The sequence below is a fragment of the Dermacentor variabilis genome, chromosome 2 (genome assembly GCF_050947875.1).
Source record: "Dermacentor variabilis isolate Ectoservices chromosome 2, ASM5094787v1, whole genome shotgun sequence".
Lineage (NCBI taxonomy): Eukaryota > Metazoa > Arthropoda > Arachnida > Ixodida > Ixodidae > Dermacentor > Dermacentor variabilis.
The window spans coordinates 96,442,875-96,466,758 of record NC_134569.1 but is presented as its reverse complement, the minus strand read 5'-3'; the positions used below and the strand labels follow the sequence as shown (position 1 = coordinate 96,466,758).

Here is a 23,884-nt window from a genome sequence, read left to right as displayed (position 1 = left end):
ACACTGACTAGCGCGAGGTGTGTGAGGTCGTATTGCCCGTAGGACAGTCACCAAAGCAGGCGCTGTTTCTTTGAGCATTCTGCGCTGGTTCACTTTCATGTTTTGCAGATTGCTTCGTAGTTAGATAACGTATCAAATAGTTTGAAATTCTCATATTCTGGAACTATATTAACCGAATAATCCTTTCGTGGACGTCCTGATTGTGCAGTAGACCGGCCAGTTACGACAACAACGAAACAATGAATCTTGTTTGGCTGGCTGTTCTGCGCACGGCTGAAAACACTGCATGCATTGCTCGGCCTAGCCTGTCGGCAGCAGCCGCTTGGAAGCAGTCTGCTGCGATCGCGCGCATAAGCTCCTGGGAGCACACAGCTCCAGGACTTAGCCGCGCATCGCACATTCATACATTTACTGCCGACATGAATTGGTCGGCGAAACTGCAACGCCTACTGGAGAATTTCGACATCACGCGAATCAGTAAGTCCTGCGTTGATTAATTTCGTATCATCATGCAGCAGGATACGCTTTAACTGCCGTCGTACTATTATACACTGTAATGTTTATGCGACCTATGTATGTTCTCTCTTCTTCTTTGACGACTATCTGGGGCACGTAATTAAATTAATAACGGTGCCCACACATTTCTGAATTGTGGAGAGTTTGTGAGCGTGGCAAGAAACGTACGAAAAACGACCGCTTGCGATGATCGGTGCGCGATTTCAGTGGTGCAGGAGGGAAAGCGCGGTGACGATTTAATGCGTGCTGCGTGGCATCGGACGGGCCGATCGAATGTGCCTGAAGTTGTCTACGCCTATTTTCTTCGCCGCAGGTTTCTATCATGAGAAGTGCAAGCTGTTTTTCGTCGGCGACCAGCACATGGGTTTCATTCGGCCGAATGATTGGATACATCTTGCCCCTTACAAGGACGCGTTTCAGTACGACATCAAAACGAACCGGGTTTTCTTGAATCCGAGCTGGAAGACGTACGAGGAGCGCAGCACGAAGGCTGCCGAAGTTTTACAAGATTTACGAAAGAAGAAAATCTTCAAAACACTGAACGGGTGGAGGAACGAGGTATGTGTATTCGCTTGTTTACGTGTAGAATCGCGCTCGCCGTCCGCTCGACTGTTTCTAATTATAGCCGCGGCGTCCGTTCAGCTGGCACATTGCACTATTTCAGCTCGAGCGAAAAGCGCGCATATCACTGCATTATGTCAGCCATCACAACGACCGATTGTGTGTATGTGGATATATATACATATATATATGTATTTATATATTTAATACTCCTCTTCTTCTCATTAGTGCTACGAAGTCAGTGCCAGGTTCGGAGACAAACCTGGAATGAAGATGGAAAGATCTGCAACATGTGAGTGAACAAACCTCTTGCGTGTATTTTAACCGTAATATCCATTGCGAAATTTTTTTCGTAACGGGACCTACGTGCTCTCTTGTTTCGTTTTCTCGAAGGCCTATTCGGTCTGAAGCGATATGGAGTACACATAAATGGATACGTGAAGCGGCCCGACGGTTCTATGAGCGTGTGGTTTCAGCGGAGATCGGCAACGAAGGAAACCTTTCCAAACAAGATCGACAACATGGTAACAATTAATGCATGCGTGCCTTCAATAGTAGTGCATAAATCGCCGATGACATTTTATTGGCTGCTTTTAGGAAAGAGTTGTCGAGGTGATAATGTCATCTATATTCTTAACGTGCAAATTCTGAAGGCTCTTAAAATTTATACTGATCTCATAGGTTACATACACATCTGTAGACTGCAGCAGCTAGTTAACATGTCATTTTATTTTAACAGGCCAGTAACTTGGTCTATATGCTCATACCCTGTATGTATCCTAGCAGGAATAGCCATATTGCATTTTCTCATGTATCTGTTACTGCTGGAAGAACGTACCTATGGCTTAAATAATGCGAACTTATTAGATGAATGGCCATGTCTACGAAAAAAAAGGTGGTTCTAAGTTAAGCTTGTCATATTTTAAACAGTGCAGTGAGCTTTGCAATTGAACAGTAATTAACTCTTGAATGCATCAAAATTTTTGATGGAGAATGAAGCAAGCCTGATCGATGAATGGTTTGAAAGCCATGAATAGTCAATAGAGAAGTAGATACACATTTACATCTCCTAGTGCCATTTTGACTTTCAAACATTCTTGGCGGTACTTTCACTTTCAAGTAACATGACATTCTATGCAACACTAATTAAACACAGAGAGAAAAGGGCGTACTTCTGAATCTATAAGATTAAAGGTTGGTGTAAAAAAATAATATAAAAGAGAGAGAGAGAGAGTGCAACGTATGCAATATTATGTGCATCCCTTAATCCGGAAGTTGTAAGGTCCAGTCCAGAAAGAATTGTCACACACAAACAAAATCTGTTGTTTCCACTGCAGTATATTCAAGATACAACTGAATAAAGTACCAGCTTAGTCAAGTTGGTAGATTCCATGGTGGCAAGCTTTTCCGCACAAACTAGAGAACAAAGACAGGAGACCTGACAAACACAAGTGCGAACTTTAAACTGAATTTTATTGGAAGAAAGGAATTAAGTTATGTACCCAGGCGATTAATGACGTGCATGCGGTTGATGAAAACAAGAAAGAATCTTTAAATGAACAAGTGGAATATGAAAACTTGACACATGCAGCACACACCAAGGACCTACATATGCCCAACGTGCCCTTAGAAATGCTAGTTTTTTTGCCCGTAGATTGTGCCACAGACAATCGAGGTCCTTTTGTGACAACGGTATTGGCACTGCACTGATGCATTTAACCCCCAGATGATCAATTTCTGCCGCCTCAATAATTTCTCTGGTCACTTGGGTGGGATGCCTGCCAACCGCCATGCGATCTTTAAAAACCGGCTTGCAACAGCAGTCCTGGCAAAGTATGGAGCAGGTTGTGCACTTGATCACGCTTCTTTCATGTGGCAATAAGTACATAGTAGGCCCTGAGTGGGGCTAGCTAACACTCCCCGAGTTTGATCTAGTACACAGAAATACCCCAGATAGTGAACTGATTAATGCCCTTTGTTGTGGCACAATTGGAAGGATTGATGATCCCGCCTGGTTTATAATCACGCGTACAACCCACTGCACACTTGATAAGCAGTATGAGGCTCTCCAAATGAAATTTATTCTTACATGGAAACTTGTTACGTTTTTATTTGTGTATACAGTACAATGAGGGCTGCTTTGCATTCCATAGTTTGGGAAAAGGGCACCTGTGCCACAGTAAGAAAACATTTACGTATGCTTTTCTTTTTATCCTTTGTTGTGGTTAAGTATATGTTTGATTCTACCAAGTACATTCCTAAGACCAGACAAATTTCGTACGAAGTTGAATAAATTTGATAATTGTGCCAGTCTAGGTGTATGTAGGACTATAGAAACCCATTTGCAATGTTGTGTCTTTCAGGTGACCGGTGGTTTTTGTGTCGGCTATACCCTAACTGAGTGTGTCCGAAAAGAAGCCCAAGAGGAGGCGTCGTTGCCAGATCATCTGCTCAGTGCAATCCGGCCAGCTGGGAATGTGTCGTGAGTTTTCTTTGTGTGACCTCGCCTATGTTCGCTGGCTATAATCGCTGCATAGAAAATGTGAGGAGTGGTTCTTTCCATGTTCTTGCTTCAGTTGCATAACAGGATATCAAAAAGAAAAACTTGAAGGAAAACGTAATTTGCAGTGTTTCATTTCTTTTTCTTTTCAACCTTGCATAGGAAACATAATTACTTGGGCATGTGCCCTTAATTAGAGCAGTGTGCTCTTTTGTGCAAAAGTAACAAACCCATTCATGACTATTTAAGCTACGTTTATAGTTAAGGTTGTCCGCTACATAACAATTTCAAAAATGAGGAGAAACCTTGCTTCTTTGGAGAAAAAAAATCTACTACACTTATTAATTTCAGGAGCAAACAAGATGTAGTGGCAGTAGTTGAGAGGAACCCATGTTTCTGCTTATAAATAAATTACACAAGCCACAAGGTTGCATAGTTGCAGAACCTTGATCTCTAGGCGCTGCATTTTCGATGCTTCTGCAACACCAAGTTGACCTCCTCACTGTTCCTGTGTCTCTTTCTGAATGCGAAATTTCTGAGCTTCCAACATATTGCGGAGCCTTCCTCCTCATAATTCCTATGTTTAAGCATTGTAAGCGTAGTCTCACAGCTTGCAGACGAATGTCGCATTAAGAGCAGGAGTTTCAGCAAAGTGATATATGCCCTGTGACATTTTCTTTCCGCAGCAGCTTCTGCCACCTCGACCTCATTCACGAGTGCTAGGTGTGGTGTATCCTGGTGTCTGACATACTACCATAGCACCTCACTATTTATACACTGCGAGGCTGGATGTAGCACAGTGACACCACCTAGCAGTAGTGCTCGCGTTCGAGGTGCTGAAAGTCACACTACAAACACCTGGCAGAGCGTAACGTCAACTTTATGCTGTTTTTACTTTCTTCTAGTACAATATACCCAACTAAAGCTCTTGTTGCACATGTAAAAACACTTAAAGCTTTCACAACTTTTAATGCACAGTATGGGGATATTTCAGACCACATTTTCAACTCTAAATGGTTCTGTATGAGTCTCTTTTTCTTTAAGTATAAACTACATACCTCAGATCAGCGACCTGTTTGTGATGTCATAAGTAGCTATCCCCATTAAAAAAAAAGAAAAAGATTTCCATGTTTGTCAGTTCCTCTTACTGTGTGGCATAGCTGGACAGAGAAAGATCAGAACCGAGGGATTTGCATCTTCTTGCCATTTTACAGCGAAGCTATTAAGGGGTGTTTTACAGCCACTTTTATGCAACAAAAGCTGACACACGCCGGCATGCTTGGTGTCAGCCAGCAATGCAACCTGTATCAGCATCCTAAATTTATGCTTTGAAACATAATCATCATTGATTACAAAATAAAAGTTACCATGTGTACGTGCTCACTTGAATATACAACTTCTTTGTGCTGTAATTTTAACATTTAGTTCTTATTATTTGTTTCTCGCATCGCATTTTCCTGACTCCACGTTGAAGGTTAGCTAGGAGTTTGTATGGCTGTGGTGGTAGAAACTGACGGCATGATCAGTATCAAATTTCAATCAGACATCAGCAATACAGCCTGCATAAGAGCCCCAAAGTGTCCATATTGCCAGGGCATCAGTGAGAATGTGCAGGCATTGTTCGTGGTGAATCATACTAAGAAGAACCAGCAAACAGACCCCTAGTGGTACAACCAAAGGGCGTGAGAACTCGTTTATACACCTTCGCCGTCTTTGGTGTAGCAGTTGCTCAGATTGGCACACATCTGCGAAGATAAAAAAATATATATAACAATGTGCTTTTCTCTTGGCAGGAAGTCTCTCTTTTCATCTTTGTTTTGGGTATGCACAAAGCCAGGATAGTAAATGAGGTTAGTGGAAAAGGTGCATGGGGAAGAAAACTGACAGTGCCATAAGCAGACAGTGTTCCTATCGATAAAAAAAATTAAGAGCACTAAAAGGCTGGAGATGTCTGTTAACTGTAATGCAGATGCACAAGCGGTTTAACTTGGTCTTGCAGCAATTATCTGGTTAGATATGCAGTGTAAAGCAAATGAATGTGCACCTGGGAGAAAGAACGAGAAAGACAGAAAGAATACGAGAAAGAGTGCCGAACTGTATTTTGAGAAACACTTGCTTGTGATGCACATATTTGAAGCTGATGTGTGATAATGTTGCATGAGGCTTTTATGTGGTTTTCTTTTCTTTTTTTAATGCGCGGTTGCACAAGTATTTAGGAAATGCTGCAAGGGCTTCTTGTGGAATTAGAGTACACTGTTAAGTCTCGTTATAACAAGCATGAATATAATGAATTATCAGATATAACAAAGTCCAAAATGCTTCATGCTGATAGCAGCATGTACCAAATATATGCTTATAACAAATATTGTATATAACTAAAATATTTTCGTTGGAGCAGACACTTTCCAGTAACTGAATATGTTTAACACATATATCTTTAACTGCACTTACTGCACTTCCCTCTTACAGTTTCAGGGTACAGGCGATCTGATTGAATATTAAGGGACTTTCTTGACGACATGATTGAATATTTTTGCTAGGTTCGTGTACGAGGATGATCGGGGCATATTTCCGGAAACAATCTTTGTCTTTGACCTGGAGCTTCCTGCAGACTTCGAGCCTCACTGCTCGGACAATGAAGTGGACAACTTCTACTTAATGGCAATTCCAGAGGTATTTACTAGATCTCTATTTTGTACAGACGCGCACAAAACCCTACAGAAACCGAATCAACAATCTCGCCATGCTCAAAGTGTATGTGCGGCTGCTGTACTGGTACCGTCATGCTGATAGTCCTCGCATGTTTCATACTGTGTCCATGCTAAATTCTACCTCAAGTTGAATGCTGATGCCAACTATACATTGTGGGTATTGCCAGTAAGTATTTGAGAGAGAGGGTACTTTGTGCAAGTGTGCCTCCCTAATCTTGTCCTTGCCATAGAATCCTCGCAGCCTTTTGTAATTGCTTTATCCTCGCCTTCTGCCCCTGTGTGTTAAGGACTAAGACATTCTGTCACGATAAGGAAGTATTACCATAAGAAAAAACATCTTACATACTTGTCATTATAGCTGCCATTCAGTCCACTAATACTGTAGCTACCAGTGCTGAAATCTTTTGAGCTAGTTGTTTAGTAGGGAAATTTGCCGTGTGATCAGCGTATTGTATACATTTGGGATCGCTTAGGTAATCATGTTGCTCGGATTAGTACCAAGTGCACTCTGATGTCGTGTAATGTTAGCTATTGAGCAGTCTGCGAGTTTATTGACTTGAGTAGCACTTCTCATGTTGTGGTGGCTGTTTCACTGCCCAGGTAAAAAACCTCGTTTTATCCGAGGAGTTCAAGATTACAAGTTGCCCCATCTTGCTGGACTTTTTGGTGAGGCACCACTTCTTGTCACCAGATGACGGTGAGTGAGCCATGCCCTTCACTTTGCTCTGTTAGGTGTTCTGGGCCCTTTCAGTGGCGCATTTCTTCATCTGGTAACCATCCACAAAAAAATACCTGGTAGGCACCTCGTGCCAGATTATACCAGAATAGCATGTGCCATGGCAGAAAGGGAGCATTGGTATGATCAGTGAACCAAAGCAAGAAATGTAGTTCAGGACTGTGTTTTTCAGAATGAGCCAACCAAAGCGAGAGGACACATGTTTGGGAAAGCTAATGCTGTTCTGAGTAGCAATTGAGGCTTTCCGTTCTGTGGCCCTTTATACATTTTTTTTTTTTTTTGTAATTGAGAAACTGCCAAGATTTTGTAGTTTTGCAACCCTGCAAGGCATCAGAGGAATGCCATTGCACATACTACATTATTACCCATAGAGCAGAATGCTCAGAGGTCAAGGGAAAGCATGCGTACGAAATTACTGGTCAGTGTCACCTAGCTCGATATTATGCTTACTTGCTTTTTCTTTTTTCAGAGTGCTAATCTGAAAGTTGAGATTTTGTCTAGGGCCTAACTCTCCCATGCTTGTTCTTCAAATGAAGTAGCTCCTCTAAGAGGAAACTTTAGCTTGGGAGCTCCCATCTGAATACATGGCAACAAACAAATTGCTTTTCTCGGCAACCACTGCACAGAACTTCATGAAGTCGTTGCATTTAAAAGAAAAAGGTAAATCTAATGTCTGCAGCAAGCAAACTTTAATTTAGGCTGTCAATATTTTTCCACAAATTCTTGAAAAATTGCAATATTTCAGGGAACTCGAGTATCAAGTTTACAACTAAGTAATTAAAAAATCTATATCGCAACTCTGTTAAGTGCACCTAATAATGCATCTAAGAGAGAGAGAGAGATTTATTTACAGAAAGGCAGAGAGGTCGGCCTGAGCTATAGCTTGCTCTGGCCTGCTTTTCTACAGTAATGCATTTAAAGCATACAATATTGTATTACACACTGTGTAATGGGTGTACTGAACAGTTCAGATGGTAGCGTTTGTTCGTAACCGAGAAGGCAGGTGATGCAGAGCAGGAACAGCTGGTTGCCCGAACGGCTCACACTCGTGCTAAGCACTGGCGATCTGGCTGGCGCACTGGTTGCACTGCAGGCATGGAAGAGACGATCTGGCTGGCCTTGTTCTTGTGCTCTTCTTCATTACAACTGATTTATGAGTAGTAGTTTTACAAAATCCTCGTAAACATTGTGACAATTTCATGAAAGCTCTAAATTTATTATACATCAAATTTGTTCACTTTAGATGCTCTAACCGATGCAGTTTACTGAACTACGACAGCAGTTTTTTTTTTTTTTTTTTTGGTGCGAAGTGATGAATTTATAAACTTTATGCTTCTATTCTTTTTAAGTTTGCCAAGTTTCTGCAATTTTTGTTAAATATCTGAGGTCTAAAATGAAAATTCTGCTTTCCAGAGTCGCTAGAATTTAACCTTGTGGTCGTCTGGTAAATCACTGGAACCGACTACTGCGGGTTCGGACTTAATGAGCCACAGGGCCGCTTAAGCTGTCGCCTCACATAATGTAGTGCGCATGTTCAGGCCACAAAAGGGGGCCTTGATCACTGTGCATGCAAGAAAACACAGTATTGCTCCATGTTATGGAAACAATTTACTTGCCTTCGGCAACGCCCAGCACTGCACAAACGCCCAGTCCCAGGCCGGCACGGGAATCAAAGGGCCTCCTTTGTCAAGAGTGAATAGAGGAAAGGGTGGCACTAGTGCATTTTTGTGGGAAGACAGCTTTCTGCAACACGCTGCCTGGGAAGTATCCCCATGGCTATGTTGCGCACTCTTGTGATGACCGATGGGCCAACTCGCGAGAGCTAGGGCAATCCGATGGCTTTGTGGAGATGCAGCACATTGCTACGGTCATGGCACCTATGGGCAAAGGCTCACTGCAAGACCATTCAAGTATGTGCGCCCGCTGCGCTAGGGCTAACTGGGTAATGGATCACCAAGTGCGAGAACGAGAAGTCGCAGAAGCCAGGTCCCACGTAATCAACTTTTTACAGGCCTGTGAGCATCTGCTGCAGCGACGAAGTGCTCAGCGGAAGAGAGATCGGGGGTAGGGCACTCGAGGGCCGTCACTTGGGTCGCCAATCCGGGCACGTCCCGGTGACTTATGCTCGCATGGTGATGCTGCACCAGGAGAGAGAAGCACGGTTTATGCGGGAAACTAGCTTTGTTGCACTAGCCACGTCTGCACGCTGCCACTTGTGGGGCGGATCCCGGAGATTGAGCAAAGCACAATGCGTGAGCTGGGGGACGAGGCATGAGAAGGCACCTTGATCCCCACAGCTTCGGATAAGTGTGGCTTGGCATAATGTGACTATGTGCAAGTACTAGTCACTTTTCTTTGGCTTACTGTTTGGAAAAGGAACAACACAAGGTACACACTCTTTGTAGGTGCCAGGCACTGTAGTTGAGCTCAAGCCTGAGCAATGCCCATACAGAGGTGTTGTTGAATGAGACGGGAAATGTATATGTACCCAGTGATGTCCTGGAGAGGTCACCCTCGCGCGCACTCTGCCAATCATGCCACAGAACAGTCCTCGGAAAAGGCCACCCCTTTTCTCTATGCGACTACCGACAACCACTGCAAGTGGAAAGGGAGAGGCATAGGGACGACAGAATAAGCGAACAAGTTGGTCCAGTAGTTGCCTCACAAAAACACTGTGTTTTACATCTATTTGAATAAGTGGCATTGGTGTTGACCCCGAGTTAAAACTTCCTCATAAGAAACCCCTCCTTTTTATGCGCAGCTGTCCGTAAAAGCGGTGACTATCAGGTCTCAAATGAGTGAGAGGCGTAATCTGCTGATTGAGGCCTGGTAGCATACGTCTTTCATTTTGGATAGAAATGCAGAAGCAAATCTGTGTAGAAGCTAATTGTGCAGGCCTGCTGATTTTTGCAATTGTGTAGTCGGGTGTTTCCTGATGTGACATTTGTCAGCAAGAAATGTTCAGTGACATTTCTTGAAAGTGTGTTTGATATGCAAGAGTCAAGTATTGTTTCCGGTAGAGTTTTGAAAGTGTCATTGCTTAGAAAAATGGAATTGAGAGGAGCATTTGCAGATAGGGACAGAAGCAGAAACATTTCCATACAGTATTAAGAAAGTGAGGTAGTATCGCCGTGGCTATTAACATAGTGTTCTGTCAGTTTTCATATGGAGCTCAGTACAAGCAGCCAGACTTCTACAGGCCTGATTTAGACATCATTCAGACCTTAGCAATAAATTTTTTCCAATGTGCCTAGAAAAGCAAGACACTTCAAGCAATTCTCATCGCAAAACTGTGCCTAGGCTGAATTCCTAACTTCGTATGCTTTAAGCTTTGTAGAACTTGTGATATACTGTCGAAGACACTTATAATTGTCCCATATATAACAAATTATCAGTTATAATTACCACATTTCATTGCACTTATGATTTTCCGACCCCACCTATGGAAACTGCGTCCAGATGTAGTGAACATATTCAAAAGCGCTGTACTGTTACAACGAACACTTCAAACCCAGTCGCGGTAAAAGGAGGGCACATTTAAAGTCCCAAAGCACGGAAGTATGACCGAACGGGGCGCACGACAGCACGCCCCTCGCTCCAGTCCAATCGCAACAAAGATACCACCAGCAAGATGAGCGAACGCCACATGTAGATTTCATAAACCGTGAAGTCATGTACTTTCAACCATGCTAGGGTAACCATTCCTTCAGGGCATGTCTCCAGCATCCTTCAAGGTGAGGCAGTACAGCAGTGGTGGCCTCTGAGATAAGTGGTGCACGTGTCGATGCAATCTCGTTTTTGCACAGTTCTGTGCATGCACTATGCCTATTTGGACAATTTGGACCAACGACCACTCACGTGTTGCTATCTTATCATTGCTGTCTATATTCACACTATCTGAGTTGACATGAGCGTAACACGATGTGCCACTGCCATGCAAAGTTTCAGAGAGTCACCGGTTACTATGTCATTATCTCTTGAGAGATCGCAGTTCGGGATAGTGTTCTACCTTTCAAACTTCATACTTTTTTGGCCGAAGTGACATAAAAAATGTAACTACATGGCTCTTGTACTTTCATAGTTTTAGTGCAGAAACACTCAGCAGTGTACTGTTTTGAATACAAATGGGATGTTCCCTTTTGTGTTATTCATCCTTACTGCATTCTGCAGAAGTTCCTAAGGCAATGTGTTGAGCATTGTAAAGCCTGCAGAAGACTGTTGTTTATGTCTACCAGAATTGGTGATATGCAGGCAAATTTGATGGTTGTTTTCCTACCCATAGCAGTGTAAACAACATTCTTAAGTATGCCAACTGAAGTGCGTAATCTATGGTGTATGATAGTGCATCCTGGTGCACATTTATTTAAGAACATACTAATGTGCTTTAGACGAGCCTTAGCACTAGCACGCATGGAGATTATCCTTACTTTGAGCACATGCATTATATAAATACAGACTGAACAAGCATATTAACCTGATGATCGCTATTTTTCAGAGCCCAACTACTGTCAGCTCATGGACACCGTGCACATGCCACTGCACAACTTCTATCCATCTGCAATGGTGCCCACCGGCGAGACCAAGCATCGCTTCCATAACAACTCATCTGCAATATAACTTATTCGTAAAATGGTTCCTAAGTTAAAGGGAGAGTCCTATGTACATATATTTATGCATACATGTGCATACACACATATTTATGTATACATTACATTCATACACATGGCTTGTGGTGATGGAAAGAGGTGTTTAAGGGCAAGCTGGCAAACTGTAGCTTTCAGAGATAGATTTGCACTTCTGTTGCACTGGCGTAATCTCCACCTTAGGTGAAGTGAGTCTTCTGAAAGGCTCAAATCGAAGGATAGTGTAAAAACTGCAAACCTGCAAGTCTGATGTACGCCAGTTGTTTGCACCAGAAGGAACCTCTGACGCATAAAATTATCTTTAGATATGGTCATTTGACATGGACACGAGCGGCAGGCACATTTTTGAAAGAAAGCTTCTCTAGCCTGTTAGTACTACTCGCCAGTGTGAGGTGAGGAACAAAAGCACATGACAGTTTCAGCAGCATCTCTGGCATTCCAATTGCTCGTGCATTTGTTGGGGTCTGATCCGAGTGCATTGCATACTTGTGTAAACTGTTGCTTTGCAGACACATGCTGATGCTGTAGGACAAACAAGGGGAAGGCATGTGATTAGTGCAAGAACAATGTAGCAATGGCTTATATTCGTATGATGGCTACTATCAATGCTTGAGGATAGATGTATGGATGTGAGAAGAGAAACAAGTGACAAAGGTACAAGGGGGGAAAAAAATGAAAGAAGGTAGAGAAACACATGAACAGCGCGAATGCCAGTAACTGTTCAAAATCAATAGCCATATGTACATGGTTTTCCATGTAGTTTTGTCCCACAATGTCTTAATGAGTCTGTCTGGTAAAGCAATCCATGCTATGCTAACGTAGTTAACTGCTAACGTAGTTAAATTTGGAGATTGTTATCTCAGAACTGGTGCTAGTCTCAAGATGCCTAACAACAGGACAAGCCTTGATCACTCACTGGCATCAATTCTGCAAATGCTATATGCGTGCTAACTAAAAAGTTAATTACTAACTTACTGGCAATTGCTGAAATTATTGTGAAATTATCAGGACTAAGTATGTTTCAAAAACCAATCTCACTGCTTAGCTCGAGGTCGTGGGTTTGATGCTGGCTACGGCAGCTGTATTTCGATGGGGGCGAAATGCAGAAATGGCAGTCTGCTTGGAATTAAGTGCATGTTAAAAAGCTCCAGGTGGTCAAAATTAATCCAAAGTCTCTCACTACAGGTTGCCTCGTAATCAGATCATCGTTCTGCCCTCTAAAATCCCAGAATTCAGTTTTTCTTTTTTTAAACAAGCAGCAGTGCTGTTAAAGATCAGCTGGAGTGTTCAGAGATGAAGCTGATTCATGAAAAAGTAATATACTAGGTTTGGGACTAAGGGAAACCTTTTCTTATAAAGGAGCATTGACATCACATGTATGCAGCTAGCACTATCACAGTTGGCCTGCTAGCACTGGGCACCACCTGGCTGCTGTCTGGCGTCTTCTTCCTGATGCCCTACCGGGAAACTAATGCAGTTCTTGCCAGCTCCACAAGCTGTAAAGTGTTTCATAAGATGCCACTTCTATACTGGGGCTGTTGGTATTGGTTATCGGGATAGTCACTTATTTATTATGAGAAATAATATACTTCTTTATTTTGAGGGTGTCAAAACTGTTTTCCTTTTAGCCAAAGTGTTTTATTGCCTCGGAAAACTGGTTTGTCACTCTATTTCATTGTAATGGAAGTAAAACACACTCTGTAAGGAGGTAATGTGCAGAAGCACTAGATCTGCAACTTGTAGAGGCCACCAGGTGCCACTACTACATTTTAGAATGCCTAGATGCTTAGCACTATGCTGAAAACTGCTTATGTAAGCTGATCACTCAAAAGATTACAACATCCTTCTTGTGTATGCTGTGTTCTGCAGCACTGACCACTGTGGCTCTTGAGCCACAGTGGTCAGTGCTGGCTTAGTGGTCACCACTCAGTGGTCACCACTGAGCCATTCTGTTGTTGTGCACTAGGTCATTGGTTTGACTCCTAATTGCAATGACTGCATTTTGATTTGGGAAGAATCTAAAAGTGTTTATGTGCTTACATCTAGGGTGTGCATTCAAAAAACCCAGCTTATCAGAAAAATGAACCACATTCCCCTCTAATTGCATCTCTCATAGCTCAGGTTTAGGGAACTAAACTAGATTGGTTGTTACTGTGTTGACAAGTGATCTAGTGACATCGTCAGCAAGGGATAAATGTTGCCATATGAGAAAAAAAGGGGGGTCATGTCATAACAGGGCACAGCACGGCAAGTGTCGCATAGGTGTGACACTTTTAGTGTGATAGTTGTGACAAGTAATGCAACACTTGTGGTTTGAAATGGGCATGAGGGCAGTTTATTTAAGATAATTTTTTCTAAAATGTAGAATCGAGATTCTCGTGTTGCACAGTGCCAGATTATAATGTTTGGTGTGCTTTCTTCTGGAGATCTCAGTAGTCCAGCTTTGTACAGTGCTACATGATGATACTGAACATTCTTTTGTCTAAAAATCTCGCAGATCTCACACTGAAGCATTGTATTAGGCTATGATAGGTGTTAGTTACATGAACCTTGTAGCCTGTAATTTTGTGCTGCGCACTGCAAATTGAAAGATGAGCATGAGTTTCGCAGCCCACTCGCTCTTTTGAAGTGCTGCCTTATCTTACCACACTGCAGGGGAGGCTTCTTTTTTTTTTGCATGTCATTATCTTTTAAGACCATTTTCATGAATTGTTTGACTACAGTGTGAAAAATTGCATCCATTTTTTGGTGAAGCATAACCTAGTGCATAATCTAGCCTAAGGCAATAAAGGTATTATTTTTTGTTTGACAGTGTTCGTGGCTGCAGCTGAAAAATGGCGTGGCCTTTTTCTATACATTCTTACGGTAGATGAGTATTCTAGGGTCGTATAGGCATGATTTGTTACACACCGTCACATGGCTTTCTTTTTCTTTATAGACATTTATGTGGTAGATAGAAAATTAAAGAATCTGGCAACGTGTTTCATTGTCAGTGATGGGCGAACAGTATTACAGGAGTGTGGTTAGATTTTCCAGAGCTTTATGAGCATTGCTGGCAGGCTTGGCATTCTGTGCAGTTTGAACTCAACATTTCTGCTCATAGCCACGATGGGGAACTCTCTGATTATCACTGAAAAGCTTAGTGCCACCTTGGCAATTTGGAAGCTTAAGAAAGCTGTGTGGAATGGGAAGGGCATGTCTGTTTCTCTCATTTTATTGATCATGATGTGACCAGGGGCCATGTTTTTGCACAGTTACCCTTTTACAAAGCTTTGGTCTTGCCTTGCCTGCCTTAAGAAAGCAAAAAATTCTGTAGCTAAGCTGATGGTAAACACGTCTGAGAAGCTCTTCATGTTTGCTTCACACCAAAGGACGACTCACTCTCAGACAAAGTTGTGATTGACGGCAGCAGGTCTTTTCCTCAGTTAAAATTGCTCACAAGCGTAGGAGCATGCATGTAAATGATGTCTAAGAAATTGTGAGCACTTTGCAGTAATTACACTGTGCATCAACATAGGAGAATTCATGGACACTAAAAGACACATTTTACTGACTATAGTTTGTGCAAGACTGTTCCATGATTCACTTCTTGCCAGTGCATTAGACATCAAAATGATGTCAAATGAACATTAGAAGGACGCATGCCCACCTGCAGATTTCTTTTGCCATGTGCCTTCTTATTCTTTTTTTTTTCTTCTTTCCTGTTCCTGCTGAAATGGGGGTGCTGAAAACGGTACATCTGAAAATGATATATCCCAAAAATATGGCCCCTGATTTTATTGTCTGTCACACTGTAAATCATCAAAGTGTCCTTGATCATTCACTTATATTACCGAGTCTGTTGAGGGAACTTGTGTTTACCTCAGTGTGAAACTCTACTGCATCACTTTTGCGCAAGTGTCTAAACTGTAGCTTTGACATGCATTTTAAGTTTACTTGAGGCATGAAGGCATGGCATGCACCTCCGCAAGGCATGAACCTGCATTCAGGCAGTGGCACACTGATAATCAATAATGTTGGCAGGCATTTGCCAGAAAACTTGTTAGCGTAGTGAATTTTTACTACTGTCACTTGCACACTCTAGTAGAACTTTGTCTTAGCAGTTGGGGCACAATGACGTTTAATGATAGCTGTAACCATAGCCTTATTGTCCCTTTTATATCCAGATTTCTGGCTTGTGATGCTACCAGCTGGTTAATAGCAATGTAGGAACACCATTACTTGCAAAAATGTCTTTTACAGCTCAGCCTAGTACTGAATGACTATTGACATACGGTGTGAAGATGAGAAAGATGCCAAGAGAGATTACTTGTGCTTAGCTACATGAAGATGTCGAAAATGCCAAGACCGCATAGGACAGAGGGTTTTGCACAGTAATGTTTTGCCACTTTTTGTTAAGAAGGTTTTGAGAGTGTGGCAGCACCTGTGTATCACCGTATTTGCAAGTATAGTGGCCCTTCTTTTTTTCCAGTATTCCCATCCTTAGATATCCTTTTATATTTCGGGCATGGTTCCAAGTATACCCCCCTCCCCCCCTTTTCCCTGTTTAATGCTTAAAGAAATGTAGTGAGCTCAGCCTTCAGACAGCAAAATTCTACAGGAGCATCAGGCTTTAGCTGGCAAGGCTAGGTCTGCAGATAGTGAGAGCATGATGAAATGCAGGGGATTGAGCTGGTAAAGCTGTCCAGCATCTCAAGTCTAATAGCTTGATGCACTTCAGTGATCAATGCTGTGTCTCTTTCATCAAGCACAACTGCCTCGGCACATGCACATTTAGTCCCTCTGTGTCCACGGTGCATATGATGCTCTCGTTACAGCACTTTAATATACCATGGTGGGTGACTTGCTGCTGTTATGTGCGCCTGTGCAATTTCCAGCATATGTGCAGGTGACTCTGCACAAGTATGCTCCAAGGTGACAGGCCATCCATTGTGGTATTCTGAAAGACCTTATTTCAAGCCCGTAGATATGATTGCATTGCCTATTATTCGGCATTACAACCGTACTAGTATACATTTGTATATCATTAAACATTTTTTTAGTGTCAAAAGTTCCTTCGTGCATTATATATAATTGCGTGTGCATTATTTTCATGCAAATATGGTATTTGAACTTCAAAAGTGATTCATGGGGTTTGGTCTTTCAAAGGGAGATTTGAGCTTAGCATATTTTAATATTTCACTAGCGTACTAGCAGTGAGTTGAAACAGGAGTATCGAAAAGTACATCCTGCTTAGCACATGTGAGAGCTCCAACATTAGGTTCTGTCATATAATTGTCAGTTTCTTGCGCCAAATTTTTGTTTTGCCAGGCCTCTTGTTTTCGAATAAGCATGTAGCCTCTGTCCTTTTAGATTCCCTGCTTTTTCGGTCTTAAACTTTCTCTGCCTGCAATGTTACCATTTGTAGTGATAGTTTTCAGGCTCACCTGAACTTTTTGTTAGTCTATTTTCAATTTGACATTGTCAGTCAGGAAGAAAGGAAAATATTTTCCTGTCAAGAGTTCTGTGTGAGTTACTGTATTGCATGTGCTATTATTTCTGCACAGGCATTTTGTGTAATAAATTAAGGAATTCTGCGTTAAAGTTCATTGTACCTGCTGCAGTGGCTGTGTGGCTAGGGTTTCGTTCTGCTCAGCTTGCGGCATACGCTTCATTCCTCACCCTAGCAGCTGCATCTCAGTTGGGGCAGAATGCAAGAAAGGTGTGCTCATATACAGGCACTCATTATGGAACTTAGTTGCTCAAGACAAGCCTGGAGTCCCTCGTTAAAGCATTGTGCATTCTTACTGCACATTCGTGGGACATGCAAGCTTGTCAATTATCAATTACTAAAACTAGCACACTAGTTTTGCCTAGCAAAACTTTTGCTAGGCAAGCACTCTATTAGAGCATTTGCGAATAGCACGTGGAGCTAAGTGTACTTGATTAGTTGGGTCTCAATGTTTGGCTACTGAAGAAATAGTGCTGGAGAAGTCGGTGGAAATGTCTGCCATTCGTATGCATTACTGCTGGTTCCATAAATGGCAGTGTTGTGCGTATCATTCTGTACACATAAGGCAGACCTTGCATACCTTGTGGTTTCATCTTGAAAGTGGCAAAAATTTATTCAGCATGGAATCTATAACTTCTTTGTGGGGTATCCCCGCAAGATAGCTGTGCATATGCAACTGCAAAGTGGCTGTTTTTGCAATGGAAGATATGTGTGCACTAGTTTCTATGTGCTGCTGCTTGGCCCCTTGGCAAGAAGTTTAATGTATTGCCTTGTCACGCATGTACCAAACTAGGTCACTTTAAATGAGGTACTGCATGAAATTGAGGAACAGGTTAACTGCTTACTCCCAACAGAGTTGTGTATGCTGTAAAATCATTGCAGTGAGTTTTGTCACCATCTGCTACCCGTGAATTTGGTGTATATGTAGCTTTTATGGAAATTTTATGTAAATCTCGCTGCATTGCATTTGTAAAGCTTTGGTAAGGTTGTGCAGTAATGAATGTTGTGGACCTCAGTTCGCAACCATTTATATATATACATATTATTATTTTTGTGGCAACATTATTGGTGTGATACCTGCTTAGCAGAATTTAGCCTTGCTGGTGCCTCGCCTTGCTTGAGATATATGAAATTTGTAAGAGTGAAAGTAAATACCAATTTGTGTTTTGCATGGTCATACCCAATTCCTGCTTGTGATTTGATTGTTTCTTAGATACAGGAGCAAAATAGAAAAGCAGTACTGTAGCATAATGCTGCTGTGATGAAGTCTTGTTTGTTCTCGTCAATCTGTGTGGCAACTGATTAGATTGCAATTGCAGTAAACTTTAGTGATTGGCCCTCCAGTGTGCCTAACATCTTCATTACGTAAGGCACACTTCTCATGTGTATTTTATCTGTATGCGTCGATCCACGATATGGACCTTTGCGATGCGCTATTATGCATTTCATGTTTACTACCACAGCAAATGCTGAAGACAAGATTGCTGACCACAAAAGTTAGTACCGGGGTGGCCAAATGAAACTAGGCCAATGACCAGATAACCATTTCCAAAAAGGCCTAAGTGAGCAACATGGTATGCTCATGTATTGTCCAAAAAGGGCAGAATGCTTCATCCAAGCAACAGTAAATGTTAATATAATGGCAGTAGCCTAAAACATTTATAAGTGTCCCAGCTCTGCTTATCAGAAACATTGACGAAAGGTACTATTATTTATTGGTTAAATTAGAAATCATCAGGATGAGAGTTTTTGGGGTGTTGCAACCATACTTAATAAAGGGTGCATTAACAGTTCTGTCATTCTGAGTCTCCTAAGAAAGTAATAAGTGGAAAGATGCAGAGAGATGAGGATATATGCCAAATCATCATTGTTTAGAAACAAATGACTGCAAACATCCTAAAAAGCTGGTTTAAAAATAACTGGATACATTCAGAAGAACAAAACAAATCCACCTATAGCAAGCGTAAATGTATGCCCTGATTAGTATATTAATTTTCCAGCTTTCATGCAGTAGATGTAACATTAATATGCTACCTTTAATGACGCTCAGGATGTTGCAACTTAGTTGACATGCTACGCTAATTTTGCCGTACTGTAGGTGTGTTTTATTGAAGTGCTAGTACGCATGGAAAACATTTTTGTGTATATATTTCTTACCTTTTTGAATACCGGTTACCTAAAGCTTATGATGAAGTGCAGAATTCCTGTAACATCAGCTCATCTCGTCTGGAACTCTAACCCTAATGTTTGACTCTTTTCAAGTACTGTACAAGTATTAAAGCAGGGGCTCCTGAAGTGTATATTGAATGGGGTGGAAGGGGGCTGGAGCTGGAGCTTGTTTCACCTATACAATATTTTTGTTGTTGTTATTGTGAAACCGAGGCTTAATTTACTATAGTGAAGAGGAAATCACTCTCGGTGCTAGAGGGCAGGGGCAGTGCCACACTGTGATGTAACCTATGGGGATAGACATGAGGGGTGCACGCGCCCATTTTTTTCCCCCTTTCCCCAAGCCTGGTTCTGGAGCCCGTGTTCAAGCACTAGTTTGGGATGGTCATGCTAAGTTGTACCTGAAGTTATCGAATCATCATTATAACAATTTGCTGTGCAGCTGCATATTGAGATTATTTGTTTTTTGTGTATTTTGTTCAGTGGGGAATGTGGAAAGAAATACTGAACTTGACTCTAAAATTTGCAGGAATTGTCTGGTGGTTTTGAACATGGAATATAGCAACCCTATCTGATAGTTTGCTTTTGCTCTAACCCGTGTGACCAAATTATGCTATGAATACATATGACATACAGTCAGTGGAAGCATATGCTTTCTTGAAATGCCTGTAATGGAACGGGTGTGTGATGGCTGACCCAGACCCTCAGTGATTCTGTATTCATGCCAGGTTTACCACTCGCATTCTCATGTCGATTGAGACAATTAGGCTTCTTAGGCACATTTTGTAGCATTTTACTTTTCTGGCAGTAGTCTAAACGCATACGCCGATCAATGAGCCATGTATGACCTCATTTTGTATCAGCCAAGCTGGATGGCTTCATGATTCATGTACAAAAAAAAAAAACCAAAAGAACATGGAAATTTTGATGGTATGTTAATGTCCAAACAAAAAAATGTGTGTTGTTTTAGACTCTGAGAAAGTCAATGCATTTTAAATGTTGGAATGTTTATCTTACTGTCAGAGTGTCTCATTAAAGGAATGCCAATGTGAAGTATTGACTTAATCCAGGCTACGTGAATACCCTTTTAGAAATCTCTCAAGGTTAATTTGACATTGAGAGATTACTTTGTTGCAGAGGAAATTGCGATAGAGGCTACACAATTCCTTGGTGATTCAATCTGCCTGCTACAGTCAAAACCATTAATGTGGGCATCTTGCACTGCTCTGCTAGTCTCATGGTTTGTGCTCTGGTGCAAGCTTCTATCTGTTCTGAGTAAGAGGGTCCTGTAGAACCACTGTCTCGCATATAACAGCACCAGCATTGGTTATGTAGTTATTTTACTTGAGAATCCAATTGGCCAAATTTCATTTTCTGTAGTGCTTAAATGAAGTGGCCACAATTTATTAATCACAGGGCATCAAACATCACATGAATTTTTACGTTGGCAGTGCCAATCATTTTTTACATTCTTATCATTTTGTCGCTTATCAAAGCTTTTTTTATTGGTAAAAGTGACATATGGACATTTCACAGTGCTAGTCTATCATTTTGTCTTGACTTTAAAATATTAGTGTTTAGTGTCCCTTTAACCAAATGTAAACTATTTGGACAGTAAACTGTGTTTATGCAAGTACTCTTATTAAAATTACAGCATGCTCCTTTTTGGGTTGTTGTATGCCGCCCACCCATCATTGAAGTTTTACTTTCTTTGATATTCGTTTACTGTCCCATTTATGCAATTATCACGAGGGCCTGCTGCGAGTTATGCACAATTGCATTTTAGTAACTGGTATTCAAAGTGGATGTTAAAGCTTGGATAATGCAAAGTTTTTAAATAAAATCTTGCACATTTTGTAAAGAGGTCTCGAGCGAGAAACCAGTCGCTTTTTCTCTTTTTCGTTTACTTCTGCCATAAACTTTAGATCATATGAATTATTACTGAATACTTGCAGTGTGTATGTGCATGCGTGTGTGTTTGCTTGCATGTGTGTATGAGAGAGAGAGAGAGAGATAAAGAGGTAAGAGATTGGTGACCGGTGTTGATTCTAGTGTAATATTCTGGGGTATTCACTGGATTGCAGAACATTTTCTTTTCTCTGTACGTCTATATGTAGTTCACGTACCTGAGAAGTTTGAGCGTGGCCTTATGTAGTACACTATGTTTTCATTGTCGGGTAAGATTAGCTCCATGCTGACCTTGATTGTTTAGTTTATTCTCCCTTTTTTTTTCACATGACATGAGAATTTGCAACCATGCTGTAACAAATTATGCAGCATATGAGCTAGTCTTCAGTTTTACTTCCACACAGACAGATGTCACTCGCAAAAGTGTAACTAACATGTTGAGTACTTTTGTTGTTAGGAGGACATGGCCAGTCCAATCCACGTTGTAAATGCTGTGGATGTGGTCATTTGTGCTGCACTACTTCTCGTTGTGTATTTTTCAGCTCATGCCGACTCTTTGCAGAGATTACCAGATAAGAGTCTCCTTCCTTTTATGGATCCATTTTTGTCATTATTTAATGCAAAAAACAGGCCAGTACTAATGGGTTGATTGTGCCATTGGAAATGATGGTGCTTCAGCTATTTGGTTATGAAACTGTGATTTTTTTCTCTATGTGTATAGTTTACTTACAGGGTTTGTCTTGAGAAGGCTTGGTTACGTAGTGTGAAACTTGCTGATGGGACGTTGATGCAGTTCATGGTGAACTATGATTGAGGGTTCCAGTAGCTTGCAGTGAATCGTGTACGCAGTGAATGCTATGCCTGAATGTTTGAATTTGAATTGAGTTAATGCGCTGGCACAAAGCAGAATATGGTTGCTTATAAAAGTCAAAATTGGTTAGTTTGCACCTTGTCTTGATTACTGTATTGAACATTTCTCAGAGCAACAGTGCTATTTCTGAGAGTGTTCTTTTTGCGAACTGCTGAAGCTTGTACGGTGCCTGCACTTTTTCTTTTCTGGAGGAGTTGAGAGAGACAGATGTATATGGACACATGTATGTAGCATGTGATGTGACATGTGTGAGAAGAATGTTTTGAACAGCAAATAAATCAGTCTGCACGGCATGTGTTGCACTACTACATGATGGTCTGTTTTTACACATGTAATTTTCACTGAATCATATAAATGTAACAGAATGGCAGTGATCGAAACACTTGTACTACAACACTTTCTGACTTGGCAATGGCCCCTAAATCCCGTACAAGTGTTATTCCTGGCCTTCTTGTTTGGCCAGTAAAGGCAAATATTAACTTAAGCTAGATTGGTACGGTTCGCTATTAGAGTACCTGATAGGTCTGCATTACCGTGAGCATACTGGCATAGGTTTGGCAAACCAGAAAGCACTTAAAGAATGAAAGATGAGTTGTGCTGCCAACTTGAAATTCCCACGCCAGATGCCCATGATGGCACAAATGTTCAGGGTGTCTACTTAGTAATAGATAATTGCTTATCAATAAAGCACGGCTATATGTTGGTAAAGGTAGGCAGTTTCAACCTGTCAACATTCGGAGGCTTCGTTGGAAATTGAATTTTTTTTTTTTAATACTGCTGTGGTGGTGAAATTGCAGGGCGTACCTCTCCTATGCGGGAAGTACTTGGTTCGAATCCCACCTAAGGCCGGAAACCCGCCAATTTTTTCTAATGGGTAGAGATGTCCCACGACCTTGTGCTCGATTGTTTATATGAGTTCTCATATTGAAATGGGCCCCGCTAGAGATTTGCGAAGGCCTCTGGGCCACCCTTGTTCCACTACAGCTTTGGTGACATAGTAGAGTATCCGCCGCTGCTGTGGTTGTGCTGCCACCGGGCACGTACCAGTAAAATAGGTACAAGTGTACTCCCGGCCTTGCATGGGAGTTCCAGATGCTTGGAAGGATATCCACCTGATGGGAAGTTGGCTGTACAACCGCCAGGCTCCTTTTTGGATACGCATGATAATTCAGCGAAGTCCATGTCACACTGACTTCTTGAATGCAGCCAGTTGAGCACAATATCTTAAAATGCAAACTTGGCTTCCACTTTTATGCCAAAGATCAACTAAAAGTAGGCCGGAAGCTAGAGTTCAGTCACTTTTTGGTCATCGCTTCACTTTCACAATGCGCAGCTTACTGTACGTGAAATACCTCAGATACGTTGGTTTCAAGTACAAGTTATAAAAATTGTAGCGTTCATAGACGCAACCAGCCATTGACTCTTGTAGCCGCAAGTACTTTTGTATGCGAGATGGCACTTGTGAAGCATGCCGTGCACGTGGCATGTGCCAAGTGGTTGAGCGTTCACCTCAAATTTGAGAGGGCCATTGTAGGCTTGATTGTGGCTGATGACATCCATTTGGCTATTTATTTTAGTGAATAATTGCCAGCCGTTGCCATGGCAACATTAATTACCATTTACACGTGCAAAGCCTGCATAATTGTACGGGAATGTGGCTGCCCCCTCCCCCCCCCCCCCCCCCCCCCCCTAAAAAGAGAAGAAAATGAATGTAGCAGAAACCAGCATAACTTAAGGTATTTTGAAAGTCGGTGATGGATAGCGATGGCTTTCTTGTG

General features: G+C 41.7%; 2 protein-coding genes across 2 annotated transcripts in view; one reads left to right on the top strand and one right to left on the bottom strand.

The window, feature by feature from the left end:
- LOC142572347 (tRNA endonuclease ANKZF1-like) overlaps positions 1–288 on the bottom strand; it is a 42,586-nt gene extending 42,298 nt beyond the window's left edge. Inside the window, exon 1 of the mRNA XM_075681397.1 lies at positions 174–288. The gene's annotated coding sequence lies outside the window, so the exon portion shown is untranslated. The remainder of the gene's footprint in view (positions 1–173) is intronic.
- On the top strand, positions 24–22,414 carry LOC142572348 (uncharacterized). The gene is made up of 8 exons (XM_075681399.1): positions 24–477; positions 830–1,074; positions 1,306–1,369; positions 1,471–1,601; positions 3,441–3,559; positions 6,118–6,250; positions 6,889–6,985; positions 11,520–22,414. Exons 1-8 carry the CDS (start codon positions 240–242, stop codon positions 11,639–11,641), a joined length of 1,149 nt encoding a protein of 382 aa, XP_075537514.1. The 5' UTR covers positions 24–239; the 3' UTR covers positions 11,642–22,414.
- Positions 22,415–23,884: the final 1,470 nt, after the last annotated feature.

Coding starts and splice junctions, on each gene's coding strand:
- LOC142572348 (XM_075681399.1), top strand. CDS start 240: ATGAATCTTGTTTGGCTGGCTGTTCTGCGCACGGCTGAAAACACTGCA. Junction 478..829: donor TTTCGACATCACGCGAATCA/GTAAGTCCTGCG, acceptor TCTTCGCCGCAG/GTTTCTATCATGAGAAGTGC. Junction 1,602..3,440: donor CAAACAAGATCGACAACATG/GTAACAATTAAT, acceptor TGTGTCTTTCAG/GTGACCGGTGGTTTTTGTGT.